Below are 18,006 nucleotides of genomic sequence, written 5' to 3' on the forward strand. Positions count from 1 at the left end.
ATTACACTCTTCTAAATATTTAATTTTTTGTTCATATATAATTCATAAATTAATTTAGTTCATTTAGCCTTAAAAGTATGAATCCTTATTCAAGGTTGTTCCAATATGTATGTTTTATTAGAACAATTTGTTCAACTTATTGGATTCACACAAAATGTATGGCTCATTAATTTGCAAGAGACTTAATTCTTTGTACCAAGTAACTTTAAACCTGTCTAATTAAGTATAATGTAATGAACCCTGAAGTTTTAAAGTTTGGAATTGGGTTAGATGAACAAAATAGTTTATTCGTTATTTTGTTATATATATATATAACTATGAAAGTAGTTCAGAAATATTCTATTTACGTGAATTAGAGTGGTTGTGTATGGACATCGCCAAAGAGAGATTGACACTACTATTTTTTCCAGTTACAGTTTCATATTAGATGGTTTTGCATGGAGAAAGGCTTAGTATGATTTAATATAACAGACACCACATGAAAATGAACCTAGTCACTTACAGAGTAGAGGAGTGTTGAACATGTTTGTGTAGCATTGCAGAATAAATACACCATTTAAGTAAGGGAGATGCATTACAGCATAGTGACCCATGGCAAAATATGGGCATTAACCATACTTGGTACGATATATTTCTATAATATTGAAGTTTTCAGGTTACATGATTTTGTTTGATTGTTGAAATTCTGCACCATCAAGTCCTGGTTAAGTAACAAAACAAGAGCTGCAAAAAGGCCTTTTTATCAATAAAAGTGGTTTTGCTTGCAGGACGTGGATTCATAAAATTCAGCTTGGAATGTTTACTATTTCATGAGCTCGGAACTTTGAATCAAATTCTGTAGTTTATTTTTTTTTATTTCATCAAAATAATTCTGTTCTTCAAACTACAAACAGAGATGATTATTCAGTATCCATTCACAGTGTTCGTATGCCTCCTTAATATCCTTATAAAGTCCTTAATTCGTCTTAAAGATTAAGGACCTTTTAAAGTCTTTAAATTTCACTAAGTATCCTTAAAAAATACTTAATAAAGACTGATAATTTGCAAGTAATAGATAAACGTAGGTATTTTAATGTACTTTTGTTTCCGACTTGACAGCAAATAACACTTTTGTGTATGCCCAGTACAATTCACAAATTTTGGACCAGGTGATTAAATTAACATGTTATGTTTTATTGTCTTAGTTTGAATTTGATTAGTGATCATAGTATTGGTAAACGAATGAAATTCAGATAGACACTACATGGGTTAGATGTGCTCCAGAGATAATTCTGGGCAGTAGAGGCTTATCTGTAAGAATAGATCTAAACAAATAAATTATTTTTTTGTGCGTAGCTATTTAACATTGTTATTTTCTCAAGGTACTTTTGTGATGTTACAATAATGGTTTACCTCTTGATAGTGATGAAGGCGATGAAGTAAGTGGGGGCCTTAGTTTTGATTGCTGGAGAGGGTGTGAACCATGACTCGCCCACAGCGAGTGTCCCCGTCCCCGATGTAAATATAGGTCTTTAATGTTATTCTTTTTAGATGTGCTTTTGACACTCTCAATAATTATATATCAGAGTATTATATGTTAAGGTTGTATAATATATTTCCCTGAGCAAAAAAAAAAAAATGTTTCATGTATTTCCCCTATTTTACGCTTTCCTGCATTTTGCAACATTTTTAGACACATGGTTTAAAAACGCGCACAGGTTAGAGTGGGGGGGAACTCTGACACTCGCGGTACCTGCTTGTTCAGATCATGAGGGAGGTGGACAAGGAAGTCGTGGAAGCGGTCTGGCGCCTGGGTGGGCACAGCAGCCGCCCCCTCGTCTGGAACATGTCGCGCAGTCCCGCCAGCCGGGCCACCGTTCGCAGGTCGCTCTGGAGGCTGTCGGCCCTGGTGCCGGTGGCGCGGAGGGGCGGGGGGTACCGTAGGGGGCGCCGAGACCCGGCGGCCGGGGGCGAGGGGAAGGGGCGATCCTGCGGGGGCGGCAGGAGGTCGCGGCCCAGGGGGAGGCAGCCCCCGGCGACGCGGGGGAGGTCCGGCCGTGCCCGGGGCAGGAGATGCCACCTCTGCGGGCAGCACGTCTTGTTCTTCGTGATGTGCCGCTGTGGCATCAGGTGGGTGTGCCCCCCCGGGAGGGCGCCCCACCGCAGGCGAGGGCACACCAGGAGGAGGCCCTCGGCCGCAAGGAGGCCAGGCCGGCAGAGACGACCTTTCACCGCCAGTCCGTCCAACTTGTAATGTGAACAATGTGCCTTTGTTCCTCATTTTAATTTTATTTTTTCTATTTTCTCAATCGTTCTCCTTCAAACACAATGAAACTGTGAATTTCCACATTTTTATAGAGCAAATTAAAATTTGTCATGGTTACAATTTTTATTTAAGTGCAGAAGACAATTTGGAATATTGGCTGGCACGTGCGATCAGTGTGAAATTTTAGTTTTATTAAAGAAATGTCAACATTCAACTTGATGTTAGGAATTTTTTATAAAATTCTCAATTCATGTATTTGTTTGTTTGATTATTTTGAATCTACAAAATTCAGCACACGGCTGGTTTGCAATCCACCTATGATTGGCTTGTGTAATTGATGGTGGGTTGTTAACTTCAGTAAATTATCAAAGTATTTGTGTGGTAGGCCGCAGTGACGATACCGAAGAAGTTTGGTTGTTTCCCAGGAAGCAGATGTGGCCATGTGGTTTAGTCCGTATCTGCAACTCCCTTGGCGTGATAACTCAAGTCATATCGTGCTATGAGCAGTATTCCAATAATAGTCTAAGGAAACTAGGGAGTGGTCACTGTGGGGTCCAGAACAACCAATTTGCCTTTCAAAAATAATTTAAAAAATAATTTGTGCATGGTAGGTACAGTTCATTTGTAAGTACATTTAATTTGTTTTAAACTCAGTATTAGATCAAGATATGTATGCAGTGATTCTAGAAAAATACTAAACTAAGTGAAACTGAAATTTTTCAGAAGTATTTTGCTAAATAATTAAAAGAGATGTATCATCGTAAGATGCCAAGACATTCTTTTGGAAAAAAATTTGTTTAAGAAATAAATGTATATATATTGTCATTGTGTTAGCTAAAATTGCATGTTTACATAGGCAGATTTAAAAGTAATAGGACGACTAACATAATACACTGGTTTCTGTTTATTGCAAACAAAGTGTAGCAAAGTACACTTTTCAAATATGTTATTTCAGCAACATTTTTTATATCATTGAAGGCCCTCCCTCACCTGTGGCTGTTGCCTGTCTGTTAACTCATTAACTTTCTTTAGATTAAATTTTTTTAAAAGCAGGTATCCACCAAGAATTTTTCAGCACATGATCTCTTTTTTTAAAGCATGTATCCACTGAGAATTTTCAGCACATGATGTCAAATCATAGCATAAATCACTTGTGCTCCAAAACGCATGCAGTTAATGCACAAGATAATATTTAAGTAAGCTGTAAATTGATGTTAAGATCTATTTACGGGACTTCATTGTGTAGGTGTGTGTGTGTGTGTGTGTTGTTGTTTGTGTGTGTTGTATGTGCATGTGTGGTGCGCATGAAGTAAGTTACAGAACCCATCCAGTCATCATGATGTGAGTGTTAATGGAGCCAGGTTCGTGATGTATTACATCCCTCATTTTTGTTTCATTGTAATGCAGAGCTTGCTCTGTCTCTCTCTCTCTCTCTGCTTACAAAATAATTCATTGTTCATCTGTGTGCTCCAAACATTCTTGAGCAACCATCACAGTGTCAAGTGCTGCGACGTTGTTTTTAGTTTGTGGATTTTACTTGCACTTGAAAAAAAAAACAAATATGCAATTTCTTTCAAATGCTCAAAGTTACAGCTCTGGTTTAAATTGATTACAAATTGCTAAATGCTAGAAGCGCAGACACACTGATCAATATCAGGGCAAGTGCAGTTAGAAACTGACGATTCTGCTTGCAGAAGTTAGCCCAGTCACTGGCCAGTTCATTTTCGTCACACTGCATGCACCTACATGCACTTTTAACTGAACTGATTTTATCTCATGGTACAAGGAACAAAGTTTTTCATCTCATCATGAAACAGGGGCATACGTAGGGATCGGGGCTGCATATATATATTTATATATTTATGTATACACATCCTGAAGCACTAAGAAATCATTAAAAAAAATCTACCATACCCACCAACAAAAGAAAGAATTTGAAAGCAAACAGCAGGCTAAGAGGTTCTGTTTCCTCCACCACCAGCTTAGAAATGAAATTTTTATAATGCTAATTATAAAAGTTACTATCTGAAAACCACTTTGTGAATATTAATTTCAGCCATTTCAACATTTGTGCATAACTTAAAAAAAAAAACACACATACACAAGTTATAACGAGGTGATCGTAAGCCCTATGCTTTCTTTAGTGCAGGTTTCCCCAAAAGCCATGACCGCCAAGGTAGTGGATTTGATCCCGACCACTCAACACAACTCGCATCCGTGAGCACTGAGTCTGTATCACAGTGGTTCCGATGGAGCCCACTGGAATGCCGAAGGTCTTGTCTTTCCCGTACGCTTATGTGCTTGGCTGTGCGACGTGACACCCTAACAGATCAGAACTGATGGGTGCAGTATCAGGTGTCCTGACAACAGCACACTGGTGTACCCCTCTGGGTGATGTATCTGGTGGAGGTTGGTCAGCCTGTCCAGGTTGACCTATGAGAGCGTGTATTTCATCAATTGAACCTCGAAAACTTTATTATATCTGTGAATATAGAACATGTAGTAAAACGTACACTCAAACAGTGGTAAGTACACGGGGTTTGAAAAATAATGTAATTTAAAATGTTACATATAATGCACATGGATGCGAAACAAATTATACATGGTATCTTTATTGCTGTTGGAAGGATGGGTTAGGGGGAGGGGGGGGGCTAATCACAGTTTCTGCCCCGGGCGATGTGTCCGGCCGGGGGGGTCAGTGGTGGGGGAGGGGAGGTGAGGTGCAGTGGCGGGGCCGCCTTATCGCGCGGTGAGGCAGGCTGGCCTTGACCTCGTCAGCTGAAAGGTCACAGGCGTCTGCACGCGCTCAAGTGACACTTGTACCGCCGCGGTACATTGCGGAACATTTATATGCAGCAACTCGTGTTCACTGACGCGATAACTTCCGTCATTTGAACGAATTGCTTCCACAGTGATACATAAAATATAGAGGTTTCAAATTTCGGTCGAGAACGTTAATGGATAAATAACTGGCAAACTTTTTTTTTTCACATACACAATACAATTCACTTTATGTAGAAAAGTGACATCGGTTTAATAGTCACTATACCTCCTAATAGTAGTGTCAAATATTTTTGTGTTTGAATTTTTTTATGACACCAACCAGCTAAAAAATTGTTGGAGGAGGAAGGGGGAAGTAGGGCAAAAATATATTCATAACTTCCTCAAATCCGTTTATATTTATTATAAAATTTCGAAATATTGTCTGAAGCACCTTTACTGCGAGGGATGACCAAAAAAAATGAAGGGTGGCATGGCAAAAAATTAAAACCTCCTTTAAAACAGACATTATCAGCCTTTTCAAGGTTAGTGTAAATCTTGTTTCGTTGGAGTGTTGGCTAGTTGCACATGACAGAAGCCAACCAGCGCCGTGACATTCTGACCGACAATTTTCTGCTTCCGGTGGCCGATCCGAGAGAGGTTGTTGGGAGCTGTGCTAAATACATCCACTCAAACCAGATTGCGTACAGTAAATAATTATCTCTCGTAAATATGTATGGAGTCAAACTGACGTTTCGTTTTACCTAGCAGTCATCATCGACTCCCGCGCACTCCACACTTGGCATTACTGCGGCTTGGGCGCGTCGTGTCGTGGCTGCGAAAGCGCATCCTACGCTGTTAGGCCAATGTTAGGCCCTTTCTACAATGTCACGGAAACGGATACGGATCTCACCGAACATAGCTCTTAAAACATAACGCAGACGGAGACGTACCCTTACAGATCAGCTCGGCAGTGCTGAGCTGTTCCGTTTACGTTGCGTTGCTCCGCGCGACCAATAAAAGCTGAGTGTTTGACTGCGGTGGTAGCCATATTTGTTTATGTTCTAAATACGTTAAAAATTGTTTCTAGTACAAGAATATCTCGTGTTATATTATTGCTTTGTCGTTTATTTTTTAGTATATATGTTAATTATGCCCGTGCTACGATCTTGAAAATTAATATATTTTTATTGGTTTAATATTTCGTAACCTTGAAATGCAATCCCATTGTTGCCATTTTCACGTTTCCGTGCATTGGGGCAGCAGCAGACGACATATTGTTCCGCCCAAAACATTGCGGAAATGGTGCTTAACAACGTATATTATGATCTCCGTTAAAACCAGAGATTAGAGTAACTTTCTCTAATCTCTGATTAAAACAGTCACACTGTTCCAACAATGCAAACTCTACAATTCAGCCTATGTTTTCGGCATCTAACCAATATGACGCAACAATTAGCCGAATGAAGAAAAAAAATTATCTTCACAAACTTACACGTAATCATGCAGACATGGCCACCCGCTCATGATTGTAACTCTTTACTGACATCATGAAAAAAAATATCAAAACTATAATTTTATCTAATTTTAGAGTATTAAAGTTTAAAAATTCAATACATGTAGAATATTATTTAGAAAATAATAATTTTCGCTAAAATAAAAAATATTTAACTGATTTGAAAGGACAGGTTCAGCCTGGAGTTGAATTTTTCTTATATCCCTCTTAAGTTTTTTTTAGTTCGATGTGTTGGTTTTGAGGGGGAAGCGTCGAACCCGGTCCTCCCGCGAAGTTATGGGGAGAAAGTAACTATTGGCGGGTTCATAACATCTGTTTCTGGTCCGTCAGAGAGCGCGCCAGCTGTAGGGGTCGCGACCGGCTGAGGGGGAGGGAAGACGGTAATTGGGGAGGCAGCCGGCGATAGCCCGTATCTGCGCCGGGCGAGGCCACTGTTGAACTGGGTCAGTGCGGGTTATTAATACATGGCGTGCTGCAGTTAGGTCTGGAGCGGGGGAGGAGGAGGGGGAGACCCGCATGTCGCGGCGACCGCTTGGGGCGCCACCGTCGCTTACTCTTTCCCGCGCGGCGCGGCGTCCACTGATATCCAGTCCTCCGGCGGCGGGCCTATGACAACCGGCGGTCTGCTCCTCACGTCAGCCAAGGTGAGTGGTCGTGTTAAGGGGGTGCCTTCCTTCTCAGGGCATGATTTTATAATTTTATATTTATATTACTCACTTTTCAACTCCTAGACTTTTTCAATTGTTTAACTTTCACGAAATCAAATATATATACAGCGCATACTTTTTGCATAAATAGCTGCCAACGTTACATTTTTTTAACGTTTTTGTGTTGTACAAATAAGTGAATTTTAATTTATTGCAGAACTGAAACTTTTTGAGGTTTAACTGCAATGCCACTGCCTACTGCATGATATGGTTTGCATTTCTATCACAAAAACTCATTTAATGTTTCTTGGCTGTCAAAATCGTAACAAATTTGAGACTTTTGAAATTCCAGGTAAAATTAATTAATATTTGTTGAAAGAAATTAAAACCATTTATTGAAGTAGCCAGTGACTTTGCAGTTGAACCTAAAAAAGTTTCAGTTCTGCAATAAATTAAATTCTCCTTATTTGTACAACTCAAAAACGTTAAAAATTTAACTTTGGCAGCTAATTATGCAAAAGTATGCGCTGTATATATTTTTCATTTCGTGAAAGTTAAACAGTTGAAAAAGTCTACAAGTTTATGTGTAATTTCTGTAAATATAATATCTTGACCTTGGTCTCGTCAGGGGTGTATGTGTGTTAGTGAGGCGGGATGATAAGCGCGACGCTCGCTGGTGCTTCCAGCGCGGTATAGCCTCTAAGCGCAAGACTGAATTGGCGCGCAGTCTTCTCGTCGTCACAGGATAACTGTGAAATTTGAGCGGTGACCGTAACATTATATGGCCGAGAAATGAAGATAAAGGTGTAATGCGAGTCCCTTAAGGGGCCCGCCTCGTCAGGGGTGTATGTTTTTTAGTGAGGTGGGTTGATAAGCGCGACGCTCTCTGTTATTTACAGCGCGGTATAGCCTCTAAGCGCAAGTCTCTGAACTGGCGCGCATTCGTCTCGTTGTCACAGGATAACTGTGAAATTTGAGCGGTGACCGTAACATTATATGGCGGAGAAATGAAGATAAAGGTGTTATGCAAGTCCCTTAAGTACTTTCAAGAATCTGTACTGAGTTTTTATGCCATAAAAAATTACTCTGAAAACACGCATTTTAGCCATTTTAACGCTTCTAAAAATACAGTTTAAAAACTTAATCCGAAATTAAAAGTACTTTTCGGTCCTCAGCGAACTCTCAAATGCTATTCGTAAATAGCCCCCACTTGGATATCTTGAGTAGTTTCTACTGCTGTGATGCATAACGGATTGACTGGTATAGCTCAGGGTTGGATAGAGCAATTATATATTTAAAAAAATTATTACATTATTTTAATATTTAAAGAAGTGTATTCAGAAGGAAAAAAAAAAACATTCATTCCTACTGACATTAACACACTGACATATTTGCCTACGGCAGCAGCCGTAAGCGATGTGGCTTCTCTCACAGTAACGTTACTGTCTTCACCGAAATTTGGAAAATTGTTATTTTCATAATTTCTAGGGTGTGTGTATCCCCTATCCGACTCCCCCCCCCCCCCCCCCCCCCCCGCTCTAATCTACATCTCTACCCGTGCGACAAACAAAAATAAATGGTTATAATTACGATAAAAATAAATACTCGTATATAAAATGTTTCTGGAAATTTCTTATGCGCCACACATACGACAGCCATCAATGTTTACAATTTTTTTTTTAATTCATATGTTACGTGTTTGAGAGAAATTTAAACTTTATTCGGAAAATCGCTGTTGGTGAAAACATCAATTTTATTTAACAAAACCTTTAAACGATTACTAACATTGTGAAAGCTCCCCCGGCTAACAACAACAACAACAACAACAACAACAACATTGAAATAATTTTGTGACAGCGTCAAAATTCGCGGTGGCAGTAGAAATTAATTCAATTAAACAAAATCTAGATAGATGCTCAAGTGTTACATCTTAAAAATTTATTTACAATAAATTTTGTTCAGCTTCAACTTGAAAGACGTATACCAACCTTTGTATGCACTTTAGACCATAAGTCGTAACGATTTTTACAACTTATTTTGTGATGAACCAGCAGCAGAAAGTTGTCGGTCGTACTCACTTTCATCCTGCATGTTTATACACGCATATAATTATATTTACACACACTTATGCTTACACCAAGTCTGTTCTGTCTGTTCAGTGACTTTTAAAAAAAAAAGGACCATTTATATATATTTCTCATTTGTTTGTGCTTGGAGCTTGGGCATGTCACAGTGTTTTTTTTTTGTTGGTAAATGCGGGCGAAACTTTTTTCTTAGACTGTGTGTCCAAAAAAAAAAAAACATTAAAAATTAATATGGCCGCCTAGACACAATTTGGTGCTGGGCGCTGCTAGAATTCACAAATTTTCGGGTGAATTCTTGAACTTCCGTAGTCACGGAACACTGCCCGTGTTTATTGTACGTGGCCGTGAGCTCAGGGAGGTTTCCGAGGGTCAGTTGCCCTAGCATCACGTCTGCTGCGATGCGAGAGACAGGGCTTCAAGGCAGGGGCGCAACAACTAAATTTCCAAAAGGGGGGGGGGGGGCAATATACCTTTTTATAAAGAATCATCGATTTCCCCCCCCCCCCCCTCCTTATTGAAGCGTGGGCTCCCCCGGGAAAATTTGTATTTCAAGGTGGAAAATGGTGCTATTTAAGCAGTTTTATTATCTAAAAATTGATTACACAGCACTTTCTTTGCCCCCGTTTCAATGTTTCAGAAGAGGGGCAAAATACCCTTGCCCCCCCCCCCCCCCCCTGTTGTGAGACACGAGATAGCACTCGTCCACTCAGCTCGCTCCAGCCGGGGGCACAGCGGCTGTTATCACCCCGCAAGACCGCAGGTCGAGATAGCGAGAGGAATTCCCTGCTTCCGCAGTAAAACATCCGCCTTTTGTTCTCGCTGTTTATTTCCTAGATAAAGCCAGGCATGCGTCACTATGTAGGTACACCATATAGGTAAAAACACAAAGCTCTCTATCTCTCTGTATGTATGTCACACTATAAATCTCACTATATTTCTATATCTCTAAATCTCGCCCTCCATGTATCTCTATCCATATCTCTATGTATATATGTTTATATCCATATCTCCCTATCTATATCTGTCGCTCTATACATCTGTATATCTCCCTTTCTCTATTTCTATACATCTATGTATCTCTATCTTTCTATATCTCTAAATATGTCTATATATATATCTTTGCAAAATATTAGTCGAACACACAAACATTCTTTTATATTTTTTTTACCTATATACTTTTTATCTATCGTTTTACCTGTCACAGGTGTGACAGACATATAAAAAAAAACGCGTATTCAAATGCACCGTGTAAAAATTTCAAAGTAATCGGTGAACTTTCGGGGATTTAAGAATTTGAACGAAAATTTACACTAAGTATGACCTTTATATCATTTTTATCAGTAAATTTTCTTAATAATTTAATTTTAAAAGAAATTTGATTATTACGTTAAAGCCTCGGGGAATAGTACGTTTTTTAGAACTCCAAAGTTTACACATAGGTATTATTTAATTAATTATTTTGCTCGAGAACAATAATGTGAGCGAGACTTTCAGTACTCGCCAGAGATGTTTATCTTCTAGCCTTAGTAATGAACAAATTCTTGTGTTCTCATGTTGCAAATATACTTATAATCAGTGTTGTTAAGTAACGAATTACAAGTAATCGGATTACTTGTAACGATTACTTTTCAAGTAATTTATACTTGTAACGAATTACATTAAAAAAATGTAATTCGTACTTGTAATCGGAATACATAACATTAATTGTAATCGTTACATTAAGGTAATCGATACTTTATATTTACTTGCCGTTACTTTTATTCTCGGAACGTATAATGAATACAGTTAAGAACAAGAAGAACATACATTTTTGTATTAGTAAAGTTTATAATTTTACGCTTGTAGTGCTAATGACTTGCAGTGTATCCAACTTTTACCCTATCCTAAAATCTGCATTTTTAAAATTTAACACATCACTGCCGTCAAGTGCTCCCGTTGAGCGTCTTTTTACTGTTGGTAAAGATGTTTTTGCCATCAAGAGAGGGAATATATTTGATGAGAACTTTAAAATGCAATTGTTTTGTAAGGTCAATTCCAGAATTTAAAGAGTGTTACTTTTATTACAGGTAGCTACTTGTATGAAGTCTTTTGATGTTATTCAAGCATGTTTGTCCTCAAATATTATTCATTTAATTAAAGATAATATATTTAATCATTACATGAAATAATTTTTTTTAACAAAACATATATGTATGTTTATTAATGTAACAGTGTGTAAAAAAATTGAATCGTAAGTCAGTTATAAAATGGTAGTGGAAAGTAATTGTAATTGTAATTTTACTGATTACTTTTATGTAAAGTAATTTTTACTTGTAATTAGTTACATTGTCACCACAGTAATTGTAATTGAGCCCAATTACTTTTTCCGAGTACTTTTAACAACACTGCTTATAATACGAAACTCGGACACGAAATTTAACGTAATTTTAATTTAAAATAATGCCGAGGATGATAAATATACGCAAATTGTGCTATCAATTATATTTTTGGACGCGAATCACACGTAGTTTTGAAACAAAAGATAAAGAAAGTACTTTAACATCGTGTTTTGGTTGTTCCGTATTAGAAAAAAAAAGATAATCTGAAACATTTATGGCGAGTAATCCCAGCAACAAACGACCAAAAAAAAAAATCAAGGTAACCAACATTTATTTTTCGAAAAGTTAACGACTTTGTTAGGTTGCCAATAAATATGGCACAATCATGTCGTGATTTACAAAGAAAATAAGAGCGTCAGTTATAGCTTTGAGTTGCAACTCTTTACCTTCCTTGTTTTGTGAGTATACGGATCGTAACAATCTAACGATAAATTTTACAATGTTCACACACAACATTTTGTCCTTGAAAGACATCAATTAAATATTTTTATATGTATGTCTCTCTAATTTTTATATATAATTTCTCTTTATGTAAGAAAAATATGTTGGCTGATTATAACTATTTTGTTTAAATTATTTAAACTGATCAATAAATCTTGTCGGTAATTTTCGAAATATCCCGACACAATTATACAACTCAGAACCAAGTGAATTTAATTCACAACTTGACAACTTAACAGGAGATTAATAAACTTCTCCAATGACACTGTTTTTATCCATCACCATCCACATGCGTGTGGCCAGCAATCTTACAAACGGGGGATATTTACCAACAGTAACATAAATATAACATTGCAACTGGACTCAAGTGTGATTAGCTCAACTAAGACTAATTTTGGGAAAATGTTCTATAACACTTTTTGAGTGAGTTACAACATCCTGTTTCAACAGAAAACCAACTTTTTAAACATAATGTGCAAGTATATAAACACATATCGCCAAATCTGGACTTAGACTAGTTTGGCTCGGAGGTATGGAACAATGATTGATAGTTTTTACTGTAAACAGTAAAGTCAAAATTGCATTCTGAGAATTTTAGTTCTCCTGCAATGCCAGTGTACAGACTGTTAAAAAATTTCACTTTAAATTTACGAAGAATGCCGGCTAAAAATTATCAAGGGATCTTGAATTCACTTACTTTGATTTTGAATCCAAAATAATATTCTTGGTAATATCAGAAAAACATTCAAAACTGGTCGTCTACAGCACAAAAACTTTTATTTTGTTCACGTGTGTGTGTTTATCTTTGTTTCGAACGAAATATACACCGGGGTAGTCAAAATACGACGTAGTTTCTACGAAGATTCAGTTATTTGAAATTATGAAGAATTCTTCATTTGTTAGAGTTAAATTCTTCGTTTGAAAAGTCCGTTAATTGACTGTAATTTCTGACCTTGCGTGCGCGCCTCTGGGGGAGACTGGGGCAACGAGAGGACCGGCGAGGAATGGGCACAGCTGTCCAGCTGTCTGCAAGGTCGTGGATGAACAGTCGCTCAAACTGTTGCCCGGCTAAATAGTGCGCGTCTGCCCGCTATGCACCAACCCTTTTTTTACTGGCACGCCTGGCGCGTATTTCAAAAGTGCACGTGGTGCGAGAGACACAGCTGCACTCAGCCAATCAGAGAAGCGCGTGACGCATCCCAAGCCACGCCTACGCGTGACGCCACGCACGCACACATCGGGCAGACGACGAAACATGTAATCAATTACAAGGAATATAAAAAGTTTGTTTTTTGAAAGTCTACAATGGCAAGCTTCGAAAATTATATAATTGTGTTGATACATTAATTCTGAGAAACTAGTTATAATTCGACGTACAGTTGGTATGAACACATCGCGCTAAGCTACGGTACAGTTGGTTGCCGCAACAGATCTCAGTCGTGGTGCAAATTAAAACAAAACAAAAAAAAATTGGTTGTCTATAAAGTCAGTTTACGGACAATAGTTTAACGTGACAGCGTCGTAACAAAACATTGATGAAATGATTGCATACTTTTATGAATAAAATTGAATCATTTTTATTGAATTATCACTATTTTGTATGGATACAAAGAAGGAGTGAAATGAAATTTACAATTTAATTGATAAATTTACTTTTATTTGCACTCATTAATTCAAATTTGTTTATTACTTTAACGAAGAGATTATTTTAACTATAACTTTTATACATGTTTGCTATTTAACTTCTTCCAATCTGTGTTATTCTGTTAAGGATAGGACGATGATAGGAAAAGTAGGATACAAATGGGAGTGTTTCAAGTTTAATGTGCCTCGAAAAAAGTCAAATCGATGGTTGTTCCAATCGAGTGGAAGAGAGATAGATGCGGCGCAAGCGTACAATGAGCGTAACGGGATACAGCGTAACGGGACAATGTGTGTTACGGAACACTTTTTCGTGCGTGCAGCCGGCGTTCATCGATTTATTAGACGTTGTAACATGTAACGTCAAAAATGACTTGCAGACAAAATGGTTCGGTATTTTTTTTGCGACTATATAATCACAAATACTAATCAGGCGTGGCTTGATTGACGTCATGTGCTGCTCTGATTAACTGAGTGCAACTGTGTCTCGCTCCATGTGCAGTTCTGAGATACGCGCCCCTGGCAGTGCATCGCTCACTTGTGTTATCACGACACGAAAGAGCACTCTGGCGTCGATTAGAGACGCTCAGGCCACTGAGCGAGGCCTAGCCTGACGTCGCAAAGGGTTGATATTGTAAATCGTTTCCTAATGTCCCTGGCGTATTATCATGGCTGGTCCGACTGGAGCCATGAGTAAGATTGCCCTGGTGGAGTGCCGTAGCCAAGAATTTTTGAAAGATGATCAGGGGGGTGTTCCAGTATAGCCATCATAATTTTTTTTATGACTAATGTTTTTAGTAATTGGATTTTAAAAGAACATTGATTATCATACTAAAATCACAGGGCATAGTATACTTTTAGAACTCCAACGTTTACACATACAAATTAAAGAAATTAATTTGCTTGAAAAGAGAAAACTGAACGTTATTTACGTAGGCCATTTCTGTTGTAGTTTAGCGCTGGGGAAACAAGTTAACAGCTAAAATATTATTACAAACCTGAATAGTCATTGTTCCGAACCGCACTAAATGTGAGCCAGTTTATTACATTTTGATTTGTACATACATTGACGACAGTCGTCGTACCCTCCCAGATTCAGAGGCCGTACCTGGCCACCGACGTGGGCCTGAGGGAGTCTGTTTCGCCAGTGAACCATCAGTGCAGTGCATCGGCCAGGGACGCCCTAGCATGCCAGTGGCTTCTTTTGTGCAATAATAATTCTGTGTTTGTATATTTTCCCAAATGGTCACGGGCCTCAACAAGTATGTAAACAATGTAATCGTAATTTATTAATTCTGTAAATTTGCTTTTGATTAATGTTTCGTTTAGCTGTGAATATTCTGTGTTTCCTCAAGTATGCTAGTATGTAATTGCAGCCTGGCGCGTCGCGGGTGGGACCTCTCCCACGCCGGCCGATTTCTCCTCCCCTCCCCCGCAGCCCGCGGGCTCCAGCCCGTTGGCGGGCGGGGAGGGGGCAGTGTCTCCAGATAGGGTTTTTTTTCCCCATATTGGGGAAAATTATTTTTTTGGGGGGAAATTTTGGGGAAACTAGATCCTTGGGGAAATTTTTGGGGAAAAATATTTCGGTAACGGGGAAAAATGGGGAAGTATTTAATCTGCCTGCCTAGTATTACTTCTAATGCCATCTCTAATTCTTTTTTTTTTCAAACAAAACATGTTTAATTTTTTAAACACTCACTTTATTGATTTATTGAATGCATTAAAAAAGCAGCTAGCTACAGATGGCCTTTTGATTTGAATAAGTTGATAGGTATTGGTGTTCTCGAATGCTAGTGTGGAGAGAGCATTCTCCATAATGAATGTGGTGAAAAACAAATTGCGAAATAGAATGCATACAAGCACAGCAGATCACATAATTAGAGTGCGGTACAGTTTGAGAAACGAAGGCTGTAATAAATTTGAGCTAAGCACTAAAAGGCTTGCCAAGTTTAAGTTAGAGGATGTATATAATAATAATTACGATGTCGGTGTCATGTTGCTTTTGGCATAAGTATGGTTGTACTGACATTATTGTTGATTATTCCAGCATAAATGATATATAGTGTTTACATTAGTAAAATAGTTATGTATAGTAGATTTCACTTAATTTCATTCGTTAATTGTACTATGTAACACAATCTTTTTACTATAATAGGTCAATCTACTGTAATATTTATGACAGAGAAAATGTATCTTTGTTTTGGTATATAGGTACTCAATATTATCAAAAATTAATAAATACAATTATGCTGCTGTAATTTTATTTTAGTCAGTCATTAAACCACAAATTAGCTCTCTTGTATACAATTAAAAAAAACCATCGTGATCGGTAAATCAATAGAACGAAAAAAAAAATCATAAAAAAAATTAAAAGTGACGCCCGTATAGCAGGTTTTATTATTTTTTTATTTTTCTGGTTAGACGAATTTTTTTATTTATATATAAAAAAATAATTTATATACTTTGATTCTTGATACGTACGATAGTTTTACAGCTCTGAACATATAATACCACACCTTTAAGCGGCCAACACTGATAATAAATAATATTTTTAAGGAATAGGTAGATAAGGTAGGTTAAAGATTTTTGGGGAAATCTGTATCATTTTGGGGAAATTTTTTGTCTGTTTTGGGGAAATTTTGAAAACTCAATCTGGAGACCCTGAGAGGGGCAGTCGTGTTCAGGGCTCGAACCGAGACAGTCGTGTACGCCGCTCCGCGCTGCTCGCGAGGCGCGTACCTTGAGCTCGTGGCGAGTATTACGTTTTAGCTCACGGATTGTCGCGGCAGCCGAGCTGTCTCCGCGAGTCATTCATCTTACTGAATTTACGAGTCTTTCGAGGGACATTACCAGTCGAGAGTTCCAAAACGCGGACGTGCAATTACGGGTCTCTGAACCTTCGTCGTCTTTACGAAACATTACGTAACGGGTCGCGCACGTATTGCGCTTCTTCGCAGAGTAACATCAAACGGGGTCAGTATTACGTTGGGAAATTCCCAATCCGTGACGGGACGTGTTAACGGACAGTACGGTCTTACGGGAGTCCGGGTCGCCACTGGAAGGGCGCTTGTTCCGCGACGGTTCCGCCAGGCTGCGGCAGGCTCTAAAACGTCAATAAAAGAGGCTCGTGAAATCGTCAACGCAGAGTTATCCTTGGAACAGCCTACCACTATCCCTCTTCATCTAACTCTCCCTCCAGGTCCTGGCCACGTTGGCCTGGACCCACACCTCTCCGACGAGAGCAGTACGGGCTTAACAGGACAATCGCGTAAACGGGGAGCCAGGGACCTAAATCCGAGGGACGACAACATATACGTTTCACAATATACACCATTCTTCAGATTAAATTGAAGACTTTTGGTGTTAATAGTGATAATCTTCTGACTTCTCAATTGTTGATCCTGAGATACATATATACATAATCTGAATAAGTTTAGGGACTAAACGTTCTTGGAAAAGAAAAACTTATAACGAAGCTTCTTAATAAAAATGTTTTCACTCATTTTCTAAACACAATGCCTAAATTATGGGTTGTCACTTTTTACACCCGATGTCTTCAATTAACAAAACAAATCCTAGCAAACTCAATGTAAATATGTAAAGTACTTACCTATTTTCCATTTCTAGATCCGCTCTGTAGCTTTAGTAATATGTATTTTACACGGCAACATAGATTGTGAGAGTTAATGCATAAGATATTATCAGGGACCGTAAACAAACTAGTGAAAATTAATTCACTATACACATATTTTGTGGTGGGGCATGCCAGAAAATTTGCATCTCCTTCTCATTTATATAATAGGATTTTTTTATTACCAAACAGCATTGGTTTTCGTAAATTTCTTTTACTAAGCGATTAGTCGTCAATTAGTTAAAAATTGGATTTGAACATGCCGCCCGAGATGTTTTCGCTAGTAGTTATGGGCCCACCTGACAGATAGCATCACCTGTGGACTAAGGACCCGCCTTGGTTAGTTGTGCCATAGAGTAACACCTGTATGGATGGATGCGCAGGTGCTGTGATGCGATGTGGGCGCGGCTTTGTTGGCTGCTGGTGGCGCTGCTTGCGGCGGCCGTGCGCACTGACGCCATCGTCACGTCGGCGGACCGCGTTCCGCTGTCCTTCCGCTACCACGACCACGCCGAGCTGAGCTACCACCTGCGCGCGCTGGCCGCCGCACACCCGCGCTTGGCACGCTTGCGCGCTGTGGGCATGTCCGTGCGGGGTGAGTTCCGTCTGCCTCCTCGGCTCCGCCACTGGGCAGGGGTGTACATCCCTTAGCGAATACTTATT

At 38.8% G+C, this 18,006-nt stretch overlaps 1 protein-coding gene across 3 annotated transcripts in view; it reads left to right on the forward strand.

Moving 5' to 3' along the window:
• The first annotated feature begins 7,002 nt into the window (after positions 1 to 7,002).
• Positions 7,003 to 18,006, forward strand: part of LOC134535087 (carboxypeptidase D-like) — a 30,905-nt gene continuing 19,901 nt past the window's right edge. For 2 of the 3 annotated variants that reach the window (XM_063373950.1, XM_063373951.1), the window contains exons 1-2: positions 7,008 to 7,165; positions 17,727 to 17,938. In XM_063373950.1, coding sequence (XP_063230020.1) covers positions 17,740 to 17,938 — 199 coding nt within the window. In that variant the 5' untranslated portion in view covers positions 7,008 to 7,165; positions 17,727 to 17,739. Of the gene's footprint in view, positions 7,166 to 17,726; positions 17,939 to 18,006 lie in introns of all 3 variants that reach the window. The other variant, XM_063373952.1, reaches the window with a different exon arrangement.

Source organism: Bacillus rossius, chromosome 8 (assembly GCF_032445375.1).
Source record: "Bacillus rossius redtenbacheri isolate Brsri chromosome 8, Brsri_v3, whole genome shotgun sequence".
Taxonomy (NCBI): domain Eukaryota; kingdom Metazoa; phylum Arthropoda; class Insecta; order Phasmatodea; family Bacillidae; genus Bacillus; species Bacillus rossius.